The 15,403-nt window shown below is 45.4% G+C and overlaps 1 protein-coding gene across 1 annotated transcript in view; it reads right to left on the reverse strand.

Annotated features, from left to right (window-relative positions):
• Positions 1 to 13,604, reverse strand: part of PRKX (protein kinase, X-linked) — a 135,879-nt gene extending 122,275 nt beyond the window's left edge. The window contains exon 1 of the mRNA XM_018564790.1: positions 13,316 to 13,604. Coding sequence (XP_018420292.1) covers positions 13,316 to 13,508 — 193 coding nt within the window. The 5' untranslated portion in view covers positions 13,509 to 13,604. The remainder of the gene's footprint in view (positions 1 to 13,315) is intronic.
• Between the last annotated feature and the right edge of the window lie 1,799 nt (positions 13,605 to 15,403).

Genomic DNA, 15,403 nt, shown 5'->3' on the forward strand with positions numbered 1-15,403 from the left:
TGTGTGTGTGTGTGTGTGTGTGTATGTGTATATATATCTATCTATCTATCTATATATATATATATAATGCACCAATACTTTGCGAGTACCAATGCCGAGGATACTTGGCATTTTCATGAGAACTACCCCGGTTGCAGAGGTTGCAGCTGGGACCTGGCTCTGGTGCTCCACAACTGTCCTGAAATAATTAGTCGATATTGTTTTAGAAAAACTGTAACATGACAATAAATAAAAATGTATCAGTACTTGTAAGTACTTGGTCAAGTAACAGTACTGTACTTGCAAAAATGGTATCGGTGCATCCCTAATATATATATACACACACATACATATATATACATACACACACACACACACTAAAGTATAAATTTTTGTTAAACAGCCAATTCAGCCCCTCATAGATTATCTATTTTATGCATTTATTCAATAAATATGTAAAAATAGTGGAGCATTTCTGGATTCAGGAACAGAAAGAAAGTGATACTCTTTATTGGCCAACTTAAGTTATTAAAGATGCAAGCTTTTAGGATTCCTTAGATCCCTACAACAGGCTTCCAGACAACCTAACCAAGGGGTCTAAGGGATCCTGACTGGCTGCTGTCACTGTTCAGCTGGCAATTTTCTGCCCCCCTCCTTCGCTCTGTCAAAGTTTGTTGATCCGGGTGGAGCCGTCAGAGCTACCCACAGCACAGATTCCGGCAGATTCAGCCAAGATTTGAGCTGTGTATTGCCAAAGAGAATACCAATATCTTCCTCTGAGCACTACGAAAGGCCAAAGTCATAAAATCATTTGTCAAAAGTTTCATAATAGGTCATATTTCTTAAAAAAAAAAAAAAACAGCATGTTCTTATCCATAGCATGTACATTTCAACTTTATCCAGAAGAAGGGTGAATTCTAATTGGCATGGCGTATTGCACATTCTTTGATTTACTAAAGATGAACTCTCAAATAAGACAAATTAGTAGGCGCTCTGTGACTCTACATATTATGCATAATCTCTGGACCGGAAGGACAGATTCTTAGTATTTTATAAATAGTTAATATCATATATCCTCTCCACTCATGGTGAGGGTGCCAAAATGATAAAGTAAAAGGTAAAAAGGACCAAAGAAAGTAATGTCGTTTTTGCATGAGTCACATTATAAAAAGCCCTTTCCCAATGTTCAGTAGCATTGATCAAACTGAGTTGACAAAAGCTCCAAAACACATGGAGAGGATTAATAGAACAGGGGCACGGAGAACCCTGATCTTCACACCTGCACTCGTGACAGCTGTAGCCATCAGCTGCCATCATTCAGTAAATAGGCCCACTGCATGTTGTTTTTGTTTGGCTGCCCTCACTGACACACCATGTGTCCTCCAGAAAGAAGGCAGGCCATAGAAATGTTTTCATCCAATACAAAGAAGATTCAAAGACTATGCACTCTAATCGCCATCTGACAAAGACAGCTACTTTTTATTTGTCGTAAAGACTACAGCCCTTTATTGATCGATGACAGGCTGTCTCAATTCACCATCCTTTGTCAGCTTCTCCCTTTGCAAAGTCCAGGATTAAAGCTGAGGAACCAAGCTGTTCTCCTCGGCTTTCAGCTGTAGAGTAAAGCTCACAGAGGTTCACTTTATTCAAGGAGGAGTTTGTAATTAATTTTGTGGGGGGTTTAGAGTGAAAATCCAAACAAAATACATGTTTGGTTTAGATAGAGAAGAGAACGGTTCAAAGCACTGTCCTATTTTGATTGATGTTTATTGAGTTACTGCAGAGATTTCCCCTTACTTCCTGCCCCAAACGCATTACAGGAAATGAGAAGAAATCCGCCCAAAGCGAGTAGTGATACCACCTTAGACAGTGTCACAGAAACTGGTGTCCGCAATGGAATATTTTCCCTTACCCTCTGTACTGGTGATAATCATTAAATTATGGATGTACCCTCACTTTCTTTCACCTCGGCAGGAAGTGAGGAAGCATCTCCCCAACAGGCACACAGACATCTATAAAAACATCTCTAACAAGGGCCCATTTACACCTAGATGGTTCATTGCGATACACTGCATTAAAGGAGACCTTTACCCCTTTTCACTAAGAATCACATCAGCATGCAGCTCTTTATGCTGATATGAAATCATCTCGCATATATTAATTAAATAAACATATTTTTCTTTTGCTTACAATTACTGTTTTTTCACTTCCTGGTCCTCTTAGGCATTAGTGATGTAGCCTGTACCTAAGAGATGCATTCTGGGAGCGTTACATCAGCAGTGCATTGCTGGGAAATCTCAGCTGTAAACTACAAAGTTTCACGATATCTCAGGGAAAGGCATTTTTCCCACAGAGCTGATGTGAATGGTCACATGTTCTAGATATAGTCCATATATATCCCACCGCACTCAGGTGCCGCTATTCCAATATGATAAGTTGGGTGCTGCGGTTGTCGGCAGATGGCAACCACCTCGTCGTATGAACAAAAGCACCATGTGCCGGTGTCCATGCTTTTGGTCACATGTTCTAGTCACATGTGTCAGAGTCCCAGGAAGTAAAGGGAGATGGATTCATCTGCCCTTAGTAAACATGGCCACTTGCGAGGAAAAGAAAAATAAGGAATTCAAATAATAAAAAGCCGGCAATTATCTAGAAGTATCTGTGTGTAGATTGCCATTAATAAACATTTCTAAAGATGTCTTTGTAGTCATTTTAAAGATAAGGGTGAAGTTCCTCTTTAAAGGAGAACTATGGGATAAGTGTTTTTCCCCATAGTTCTCCTAAGGGTCATGGGAGGACATATACTAACCTCCTCCTGTGTCCCAAAGCTCAGTGTATCGCGAGCTGTAGCTTGTGGTATACTGAGACTGCCGCAGCTGGGACGGATCCTGACATTACGGTCGAGATCCACCCAGCTGAGTAAGTGACAGCTGGCTCTGCCTATCTAGAGGCAGAGCCAGCTGTACCCGCCCCTTCCCCCGTCCGTTCCTCCAGTCAGCGCTGGAGGATTGGAGCGGGGAGGAATCCCTGCAGGGAGCCGTGAGTGACAGTCACGGCTCTCTGCAGGGACATGATCGAGAAGTGAGCGAGCGACGGTGTGTTCGCTCACTTTCCGATCTATTGAGCAGACAGTTTCATTGTCACACGTCAGCTCGAACTATGAGGTTGAGTGAAAATCACTCGCCTCATAGTTCATATCTGTTTGCATGGGCTACCAACTTACCCACATTATCAGAAAAAGCATATCCAACCCAACCAGGAGAATCACACAAGTGTACAGGGTGAACAGCCAGAAGAGTAAATTTTTTTAGAGTCATCTTTTTTTAAATGGAAGGTTGTTAATATAACGAATACATTTTTAGCTTTGGCCAGACCATTGGGGAATTGTGAGGATAATGGGTGTGTGAGACCACAAAGCAAATGTCAGATAGCAACTAATCAATAATCATAACTGGGTTTCCAAACAAGTCACTTCAGTATTTCAACCTCAGATACACATTTGTTATGTCATACATAATTCTAATACAGGATTGTTATTGTATAAATCCTGTATAATAATAATAATAAATAATAATGTAGGAGAACTCCAGGCGCATTCAAATAAAGGTTTAGCCGAGGTTTAAAAAAAAAAAAAAAACAATAAATGTGCACATTAATAAAAGAAAATAAATCTGTATTTCTCTATTGATTTTCCATAAGTTCTATCCCACTCTCTAATAACCATATCGATCTAGAAAATTGTAAAACGTACTTACTGAAGATACCCATAGGATGTACTTCATCAATGCATTGACACGATTCCACTCAGACCTGTAAATGTGAACTTCCTTGAGTCACAACTCTAACTAAGCCTGCTCTCTGATCTACAATTTAATGTCTGAACTTCCTTCAATGTAACATTATCACTGCTTGCCTGAAGCAATGCATTATGGGATATGGAGTCTTGAGAAATTGAGATTACATCACATAAAGTGGCAGGGAAAGAGATGCAAAGCACACTGGGAATCCAGGAAGTTGATGAAGGGTATGGGCAGACAGAAGGCAGCACTCACTACATAAAAGGGATTTTTGCAAGTAAGCTTTGATTGCATTATCAAAAACAACTCTAGTGTGCATTCCTATTGCAATGCTGAGGGACAGTTCAGAAGCTGGAGCCTAGGGGAGATGAGGAGAGTGCTGACTGCCGGTGCTGGGGGGGAGGGAATCAGGTAAGTAAAACTACTCAACATAGCCCTAGATGGCCATTTAATCCTTGCAGTGTGAAGGCAGCCCCACTGCAAGGGGAGCTCTTCTCCCATGGAGATAGCAGTGTGAACTCCATATACCCAGCACATGTCAATGAAGGAGCGTCAGAACACTAATGAGGTCATCCCTCTGCTCCTCTCCTGCAAGCATTTTCAGATTATTGGAGTCACCATACAGTTCAAAGCAATTGAGATTATCTCCAGACTAGGAGTGCTGCCCCTCACTCTCCCAATCTGAGTGTTACTATACACAGGATTAAATATGACCACACGCACATCAACCATTCGATGCAACTGAAGCGATCAAACTGAAGAAAAAATGGTAAAACATAGAGCCTCTGTTTGATCGATCTAGTGAACTTGGGATGCTAAGAGTCTAATCAATCAAACTCAGCGTGTCAGGAGATCCAATCAAAGCTCGCCATACAGCAATAGAATTTTGGCCCCCCCAAAAAAACATTTCCAGAATATTCGGACGACTTTGTGAAAGTTAATGAAGTCTAATTGATGATCGTTCTCAACCCTAGTGACAAAAAAATTGAAGGAGCAGGATGGAAATGTTTTCTTGGATGAACGGTGAATGTCATTTTCATTCAGGAAACTCCATTAATTTCCAAAATCGAACATTGTATCATTCGAAATTCCCAACAACGTTCGTCACGTCTCTGATGGCATTATGGAATGTTCTGATGAGATTTTGCATATGAACGTACATACCAAAATCAACCAGTGTACACCCAGCTTACTTACTTACTTATCATTTTAGTTATACAGCTACAGCAACAACCTAGCTGTGTAACGACCGCTCAGACTTACAACCAGCTCTCCGGCCAGTTGGAATTGTACACTGTATGAGAACTTGCGTCAAGCTCATCTCACATCTCCCTTTCTCAGTCTTTGTCTCGTTCCCGCAGTTGGTCAGTCAGTCAGTATTCACTACTGTACTGTACATTGGTATTTGCGGCATGCAAACCTAAGCCATGTACTGTATATTAGACCTGATTTCCTCTATTCCTCACTTAGTGACCGATTCACTTAACAACCTACCCTGTTTTCCAGAAAATAAGACCTACCTCGAAAATAAGACCTAGTTGTGACCATTCTCAGGGCCGGTGGTGGCATAAAGGGGGAACTTTAAGAGCCGCAGGAGAGAATCAGCGGTGCCAACGAAGCCAGGGCTAGAGTAAGCCAGGCGGCACCGGAGGGAGCAGAGCCGCATAAGCTGATACCTCCTCTATAGTGCCGGCTTCTGTCACAGACGGAGTGATGCCAAATGCACTCCGCCTGAGAGGAATCAATAGTGAAAGTGCTCATTCTGGCCAGTGATTGGTTAGCAAATTGCTCTTGGAAAGGTATGGCGCCCCTGATTACCATATTTTTGTACATGAATAAGTGTGGATTGTTGTACATTAAAAAAAAATAAGACCTAGTGTGTTTTTTTTGAGACCAAAAAAAAATACAAGACAGTGTCTTATTTTCGGGGGAAACACAGTAGTTGTGGGAATGGAACTCGGTTAGGAGTGTCTGTACTTCTATAACCGATAGATTGTATTTTCAATCAATATTTTCTGCTGTGTGCACAATACCGTGTGCTGTATTGTTCAATATTTTAATTGATGATGGATCGTATGTTTGTGATCGCTCATACAGAAATTGATCACAAGTCACTATGTGCATGGCCATCTCAAGAGAAGCCCATAACTGGAAATGTTTTTAAGCCATTTCAAATGCTGATGAAACCCCTTTAAATGGGTGCTGCTCCTTGATGTATAAAAGTTTTAGTTTCCTGAAAACTCAGCTGATCCTCTGATCAGAGGGCCCGATATTCTGTTTTAAGGTGCCCATATCCTGCGATCGTACGAGAATCGTGCAGTGTATGGAAGGCCTGCGACCGTTTCTACGGTCGCACATTTTCCGTCGAACCAGCAGGCTAGAAAACCTGCCGGGAATCGCACGCGCACACAGCCCGTTTGCAGTCATAGTAAGCCCGCCCCTCATTGCAGTCATCGTAAGCCCGCCCCTCAGGGGGGCGGGCTTGCGATGATCGCAAGTACGATCTGCCTGTCCAAGATGGGCAGAGCGTACGTTTTTTAAATTACTTTACAACCATCGCAAGACTAAGGTCTTGCGATGGTTGTAAAGTGTATGGGCACCTTAAGAGTGGCTGCTTTCCCTTGAAGGGTTGGATGGAGCCATCCTTGTGTGTTAGTAAGTTGTGTGTTTCCACAAACAGGCACAGCCAGGAAAGACACTCTCCTTCCTGCACTCCTCTTCTCCAAGCTAAGTAGACAGCTGCTGGGAGACTGGACTAACTCTTGTGATCTTGTACTGAACAGGAAGTTCAGGGAAGCCGAGCTGAGAGAGTTGAAGCAGCGTGGAAACATGATGACTGTAGTGTGTGGGCAGAAAGCAATGCTTTGCTGGGCAATGTATAGTTTTTTGATCTGGATTTATTATTGAAAAAAAGATTAGGAGTTAATACTAAAGGTGGCTTGGTCGGGCAGTTTTAAACATATTATACTAAGGCCAGTACCAGAATCTGTCTTCATATTATCTTCCAATCATCTCTTGCAGAGCAGCACATCATTTCCACTGCCACATTTTTTGCCGCATCCCACAGAAATCCTTAGATGGTGGGTAAGCCTTAGTTCCCACCTGACGCACATATATATGTGACTGTGTTGCCCTCATGTTAAGCCTGATGAAGGGGATCCTGCGTGGCCCCGAAATGTTGCGCTGTGAGATGTGACATGATGCGGGAATAAAGAAGATTTTTATACATTAATCATCAGTCTGCTGGTGATTCTTCGTTACCATGTTGCTCTGGTGGCACGCTCAATTGCCACCCCCAGAACAGTGACCAAGCTGTCACCGACAGCTCACAGTCAACTACCTACCGACTCCAGGTTACATCATCACTGCGCAGCCAATCACAGTGGTTCTGTGATCAGGAGCCTCTCCCCACTTAAAAGGCTCCCCCCCCCCAGCAGCAAGGGGTTAATGGGCTATTCATTTTTACCTTGTGATGTTTAACTGTCACTTCTCTAACTAAAGCCAGATCTAAACAAGATGGCTTCTGACTGCTTGCTGAAGGGAACTCCCCTTTGCACCTTTGTTTCCCTATATCAGGGGGGGGGCAAACTGCGGCCCTCCAGCTGTCGTAGAACCACAAATCCCATAAGGCACTGCAAGATTCTCACAGCTACAGGCACTACTCCCAAAGACAGGTGCATGGGATTTGTAGTTTCACCACAGCTGGAGTTTGCTCACCCCTGCCCTATATAAAGCTGACATGTTGACGTGGGCGAGGGAACCTCCAGACTGGTTGAACAGAATGATAAATATTACAGCAGGTAAGGCAGTTCCCATCAGGTGAGCGACATATTTATCTGCTGGCGCTGGTTCTGTTAGTACAGGTGTGGACATGTCATAAACTTTACCACGCGGTCACGGTTACTAATAACGCACAGACAAGAATAGAAATCATTTGCATCAGCTTTTGTTTGTAGTCAAGTTAGAGCCGGCAAAAAATAATAAAAAGGTTTGGCCGTGTCTACGAGGATAAAGATGATGTCAGGCGGGTCATTTATTCATGGTGATCCTCCGCATTTTTTTAGCGAGATTCCTCTCTAACAATTTGATAGCTAAACTGCTCACTTTTCAGCCATTTGTCTTAAAAAAAAAAAAATCACAATTATTTGTTTACAGAATGGCTAACCGGCTGATTCTTTAGCGATGTGTGATTGAGTTTGAGCAGCATCGTTTCAGGTCGCAAACGCCAATCGCTCTTCATTTCCCCCTATGGGCTTAGCTCCGACACTTGAACCCAATGCTGTATCACCAGTCTAGCTCAGCCTTTCTCAACCAAGGTGCCATCTTGGGCACCTAGGGGTGCCTTCTACCCTCCTTAGGGATGCCTCAAAATTTTTGCACAGCGTCATGCCTTTCAATGGTGCAGGCATTCTTCTGATGTGAAGGGGGAACTGTGATATTGAAGGGGGCTCTGATGTAAAAGGGGAGATCTCGTGTGGGAGAAGCCCTTTTTTTGTAGGTTTTACATGCCCCCCCCCCCCCCCCCTAAAATTCATACCAGACCCCTATCTGGGATAAGGGTCTGGTATGGATTTTGGAGGTGCCAGACGTTGTTGTTTACATTTACTTTTTTTTTTACTTTGTGGTTTGGGGTGCCTCAAGACTTTTTATAAAGGGTGCCATGATTGAAATGCTGGTTTAGCTTGTAGCAGGAACAAATAATCGATTTGTAGCGATTAATTCATAGTAACGCGAGGGGTTAAACTGCTAGCTACAAAACACTGTTAATCGCCTCCATTAGCGATCTGTAGCAGCGATTAACCTCTGCTACAAAATTGTCTGTATGATGAAATTTGGCCATATACTGGACACGGACCAGCCGCTGGTGATTTGTTGCACCTTAGGGCCGAGTTTTAACACGTTCACCTAGCGCAAGGGTAGCAAACCTCCCGGCTCTCAAGCTGTGGTGAAACTACAAATCCCATGATGCATCTCTCTTCGGGAGTCATGTCTGTGGCTGTGAGAATTATGCAATGCCTTATGGGATTTGAGGTTCCACCACAGCTGGAGTGCCGGAGTTTGGCTACCCCTGGACTAGCGTAAGTTTGCCCTTGGCCTAGCCTATAGCTGAGTGGCAGTCCATTACTGCCACTAGATGGAGCATTGGTATGCCCTATGCTCCTCGGCTCAATCTAGCAGCAGTAATCATCTGTGAACATCCCAGATAGCAAGGATAACGTGCCACAAACTTGTGCCAGGGTTAAATTGTAATTCTTGTTAACTTGCTACACACATTCCTGGCAAGTTGTAGACTTGCAGAACACTCGCAGCACAAGTTCTAGTTGACACTTTCGAATTTGTAGCAAATGTGCTTGGCAAATCTACAGCAAGAGACCTGCAGGTCTTAGCAAGAGCTCTGCAAGTGTATAGCGTGTTTGCAAAGCACGTTGATCTGGAGACTTGCAATGCAGACTTGCTGTAATTGTGCAACAAAATTGTGAAGCTTGGCAAGTCTGCAATAGTATAGCAAGTCATTTTCAAACTTGCACCACAATTGCTTGCCATCTGGGATCGTTCACTCAGTTATTTGCTGGGCGAACACTGTGAAGATCAGCCCCTTAGCGTCACCGTCCCAGAACAATTACACAGATGCATTCTGGCTTTGCTGGCTCAGAAAGCGTTGAAACCTTAGACAGCCAGGCAAGTAGCATTTTCATAGTCAGGTTAGGAAAGGCAGCCTATATGATCTTCTCAGCTTTACAGTCTGGAGGGAACTACAAGTCCCAGTGGGCGTCTTTGGTGAGGTATTAGGGGAATGTATCAAAACTGGAGCAGACAGAATCTGGAGCAGTTGCCCATAGTAACCAATCAGCTGCTTTCTTCAGCCCATTCTACCTTCTTACACGTCGCGCCAAAAAAAGCAAACGTGCTACGCAGATATAAAAAGTCTAAACAAAGACGCATACACAGCCGTATCCAACCACTGCACAAAATAAGAGCATACCTGAATGGCTAAACATCTAATTGCAAACCACAGCATTCTTCATCTGCCAAGAGCTCATCTATAAATACTACAGGGAAAAAAAAAGCAGAGCTGATGCCTACTGCAACCAATCAGACATCTCCCGTCATTTCTTAAATGCATTAGAAAAACACAACCAGCCCGTGATCGGCTACTGGAGGCAACAGCTTCATTTTTATACTAAACATCTAAAACATTTGCAGAGCTGTTCATTGTGCGAAAATCGGACTTGTACATTCATAACGCATTATGGCCACTAGATGGGATGTGAGAGTACAGGAATGTCCTATGCTCCTCAGCTCCATCTAGTGGTCATAATGGGGGATGAACGCAAAAGTCCGATTTTCACAGAAGGAACGGCTCTGCAAATGTTTTCTAGATACAACATGAAATGTGATAAAGTATATCCAAAAAAAGTCTTTTGTTTTTCATTTTGGATAGAATGAGTAATGGTTAGAGCCCCTGTTTTGATATCATCATCTGTCTCCAATTAGCCTTACACTTGAGCTAAGTGTCTTTGTTTGTTTTTCCAGTTGTTTTGCCACGTTTCAGGCTTCAGCATTTATTATTGTTTATTTATGCTTTATTATTAATAATAATAATAACAATAACAATAATAGAGAGGTCGAGCCGGCTGTCAATCAGCTGGCAGGGTGCATCCCGACAATATTGTCAGGATCTTTGCCGACGCAGCACTGATCTGCACTGCCAGAATCTAGCGGGGAATAGCCTACTATATGCTGAGTTTTGGGTCACCAGAGGAGGACACAGTAAATGTCTTCTTGTGACCCTAAAGAGAACTATGGCCAAAAAAGGTTGGGCCAAAGTTCTCTTCTAGACGCTCCCATTGGAGGGACTCTGCCCCCAAAAAACACGTACTTTCTCAAGCTTCAAGCGACACCGCGCTCAGGTGTGACTGGGCACCATTGAACATAATGGAAACCCTAGGGCAGGGGTGGCAAACACAAGGCCCGCGGGCCGAATCCGGCCCGCCGGACCTTGTAATGTGGCCCGCACAGCGCAGGGGTGTGGAATTCGTATCGCCCGACGCCCGGGACATGTAGTTCCGGGCGCCGGGCAAGTGGTTTTTGCACTGTTTTAGCCCTGCTACGGACAAGTAGCAGGGCTGGCTTTCTTTGAGCGCCGAGAGCCACGCTACGAGCGGGGGGGGCGTGGAGCGCCGAGAGCGGGGGGCGGGGACGGAGCGCTGAATGAGATGGGGACGGAGCAGAGGGCGTGACGGAGCGAGGGGCGTGGTGCTGTGACGAAGCGGGGGGCGGGGACGAAGCGTTGAATGAGATGGGGACGGAGCAGAGGGCGTGACTGAGCGAGGGGCGTGGAGCCGTGACGGAGCGAGGGGCGTGGAGCCGTGACGGAGCGAGGGGCGTGGAGCAGTGACGAAGCCGGACGGTGGAGCTGAGACAGGCTCTGTCACCTCCCCCAGCCTCACAGGAGTTCTAGCAACAGTGCTATGCTAGAACTCCTGTGTTGGAGGTGACAGGGTCAATAAAGAGTACCTGTCACCTCCAAATGCTATTACACAGGGGATTATTATTCCCTGTGTGATAGCAATACAATAAAAAGTTTTTTTTTTTTAAATAGTTAAAAAGAAAAAAGTAAAAAAAATATTATTAATTAAAAATGCAACTAAATAAAAATGTAAAAAATAAAAAGGTGATTAAGTAAAAATAATAAAACAAATGAACATTTTTTATAAAGTGAATAAAAACAGAAAAAAATAAAACCAGCCCCACGCGAATAAACGCGCAGTTTATAAAACCAGTAGAAACTGAATGCAGAGGCAACTATTTATGATAATAAAGAGTAGATGCATAGTCCTATACAACCGGCCCTTTGAGGGTAACCATACTGCTGATGTGGCCCCCGATGAATTTGAGTTTGCCACCCCTGCCCTAGGGCGATATTTATAAACGTTGATAAGCCACCAGCATCCCTAGATGGCGCTGCTGAGTATAGGAATATACTAATACAGTATAGGAATTCCCTATACTCGTCAGCGCCATCTAGGGGAGCTAGTGAGAACAGCATCCCCCAGGCGTTCTATAAATGGCCTCCCCCTTGCTCAGGTGCTTTCCCTTCACTTCCTGTCCTGTCAGATTGAGCCCACCTCATTTCCTGGCCACAGAAGTGCAGCATCATCTTGGGTAGACTGTATATCTCCTCCCCATCCTTACTGTCCCGCCCCCTTCCATTCATTGGATTTCAGCTCTTTCAATCAGAGATGCTCAGGATCATGAGTGGGCGGTCTGCATGCCAAGGAACACCCACTCTTCAAGTCATTTTGGTATTTGCATAACTCCTCCCAAGAGCCCACCCACTGAGAGCTCTTAAAGTGAACCTTCAGTCTTTCCTTTGTATAATGTTTTATTATGTGGGGGGGGTCCAGGTAACAATGACGTTTCCTGCTCCTGGGTGGGAGGTCACCGTTCTATATCCAGGGAGGCTGCAAGAGCGAGAACATACAGCCTGACCTGACACACTTCATCAGGGGGCAGCTGCCACCCAATAATGGAGGAGGAACAAGATGGCGATACAAGACCCGAGACAACACTAGATTCACTAGACAGGTGACTTGAGGACACAGGTAAGAGAGGTTAAAAAAAAGCAAAGGGTGGGCTTCCCCTTTAAGAGGAATACAAAGGAAGGGTGCTCTGTCACAATCAGATTGCACAACGTGTGTCACTCTTACAGGAGAACTTACAATCAGATTGTACAACGTGTCACTCTTACAGGAGATCTTACAATCAGATTGTACAGCGTGTGTCACTCTAAAGGTGACCTTAGTCTTGCGATGGTTGTAAAGTAATTAAAAAAAACGTACGATCTGCCCATCTTGGACAGGCAGATCGTACTCTCGATCATCGCAAGCCCGTCCCCCTGAGGGGCGGGCTTCCGATGACCGCAATGCTGAACGGGCAGTGCGCGTGCGCACACCGGCCCGTTCGGCATTTGTCTCCCGAGCACCGTTCAAACCAGCCGAAAATCGTACGATTCTCGGCTGGTTTTCTAGCGTGCTCCTTAGACAAAAGACGTGTGACCGTACAGTAGAAACGGTCGCACGTCTTCGTTCACACTGCTCGATTATCGTCGAGTCGCAGGATTTCCCGCGATTCTCGTACGTGAATCGAGCAGTGTATGGGCACCTTTACAGGAGATCGTACAATCAGATTGTACAGTGTGTGTCACTCTTACAGGAGATCTTACAATCAGATTGTACAGTGTGTGTCACTCTTACAGGAGAACTTACAATCAGATTGTACAGTGTGTGTCACTCTTACAGGAGATCTTACAATCAGATTGTACAGTGTGTGTCACTCTTACAGGATATCTTACAATCAGATTGTACAGTGTGTGTCACTCTTACAGGAGAACTTACAATCAGATTGTACGTGTGTCACTCTTACAGGAGATCTTACAATCAGATTGTACAACGTGTGTCACTCTTACAGGAGAACTTACAATCAGATTGTACAATGTGTGATCAGCATGACAACAGAAGCACATGTGGAAAACTCACCCACGGTGGCCACAGTGTCAAAGTCGTCCAACTTGTACTGCGGTTGGAAGTCCGGGCCGGGCGGTGAGCTGCGCCCACATACGGTCAGTCCGAGGCACCCCGGGCTAGGACTGGCGACTCCGCCATCACAGCTGCCCTTGCCAGCACTTCTAGATCCAGACCTGGCTTTCACCGAGCCGGCAGCGCCTTCCATCACACCCGTGTTCAGATCAAAGCTACAGTAAGCTGCAGGACTGTGTGCCTCCTATAGGACTCGGCGACTCGTGCAGGTAACTAGCACCATCTGATCACCACAGCACCTGACAAGCTGAGCGGACTTGGTACCCAGCCCGGAGCTGATCAGTGTTCCCGGGATGGGCAGGTGGCATCGCCAGCGGGGATCAGTGTGCCATCCCTCATTGTGTCTGCAGGTAGCCAATGACAAAGGAGCCGGACACAATGGTACAGTCCACGTTGCTGCTCATCACTGCCCCGATCACACAACTAGCCTGAAGTGACCCAGAGCGCTGAGCCCCGCTGTCACCCGGTCGGCCCCGCTCTGCTCTCGGAGTACTATGGGCGGCTGACGTAGAAGAAAGGAATGGGGAAGAGGGCTCTCCTGTCTCCGCTACAGACGTTCGTGCAGTCAGACCGGCATCCCTGGCGTCCCTATAGACGTGTCTGTGCTTCTCCCTGCTGAGCGCTGGGGGGCGCGGGCTCGGGCGCTGCGGACTACTTCTCATTGGCTGAGGGGCAGGTCAGGCTACTTCTCATTGGCACAGGGGCAGTGCGGGCTACTTCTTATTGGGTCAGGAGGAGAGCATGCTACTTCTCATTAGCTTAAGGGCAGTGCAGGCTGCTTCTCATTGGCTAAGAATCATTGTAGGCTATTTCTCATTGGTTCAGGCTACTTCTTATTGGGGCAGTGGCTATTACTTCTCATTGCCTTAGAGTCATTGCTGGCTTTATCTGTTTGGCTCAGGGGCACTTCAGGCTACTTCTTCTTGGCAAAGAGGCAGTGAAGATTACTTCTCATTGGGTCAGGAGCAGTGCATAATACTTCTCAATGTCTAAAAATCATTGTAGGCTATTTCTCATTGGCTCAGCGCATACTACTTCTCATTGGCTCAAGGACAGTGCGGGCTACTTCTCATTGGCCAAGAGGCAGTGCATACTACTTGTCATTGGGTTGGGAGCAGTTCATACTACTTCTCAGTGTCATCTTTGCTATAGTACAATAAATACATTGTACAGATGGCCACTTCATTGGCAGGTCATCTATATACGTATGTCAGGGCCAGTATAGTGCATGCATGTACATGAGAGGTTTGTTCAGGGGCACAATTTCAGTGCTTGCCATAGGCACTATTTTCCATAGATACACCCCTGCTGAGTGCTCATATGTGAACAGGCACAATTTAAAAGCATGGGATTTTTGCTAGTTAAGCGGTTTGGAACTTTGAGCTTCAAGCTACACAAAGTTCACAGTTTTGTGTTTATAATTGCACAAATTCATATAACGCATGCAGCAGCGTGTGAAGTGATGCATGATACTAAAAAGCGATGGCGGGAATGGGGCAGCAAACTGATATTTTAGCCTCCATTGCCCATGTGCTAATGAGAAGTAGCCTGCACTGCCTCTGAGCCAATGAGAAGTAGCCTGCACTGCCCCTGAGCCAATGAGAAGTAGCCTGCACTGCCCATGTGCTAATGAGTAGTCAGCACTGCCCCTAAGCCAATGAGAAGTAGCCTGCACTGCCCCTGACCCAATAAGAAGTAGCCTGTGCTGCCCATGTGCTAATGAGAAGTAGCCTGCACTGCCCCTGAGCCAATGAGAAGTAGCCTGCACTGCCCATGTGCTAATGAGTAGTCGGCACTGCCCCTAAGCCAATGAGAAGTAGCCTGCACTGCCCCTGACCCAATGAGAAGTAGCCTGCACTGCCCCTGACCCAATGAGAAGTAGCGTGCACTGCCCCTGACCCAATAAGAAGTAGCCTGTGCTGCCCATGTGCTAATGAGAAGTAGCCTGCACTGCCCCTGAGCCAATGAGAAGTAGCCTGCACTGCCCCTGAGCCAATGAGAAGTGAAATCACATGGAGTACAAGAGAT

Source organism: Nanorana parkeri, unplaced genomic scaffold (genome assembly GCF_000935625.1).
Source record: "Nanorana parkeri isolate BGI_ZX_2015 unplaced genomic scaffold, ASM93562v1 scaffold782, whole genome shotgun sequence".
Taxonomy (NCBI): Eukaryota; Metazoa; Chordata; class Amphibia; order Anura; family Dicroglossidae; genus Nanorana; species Nanorana parkeri.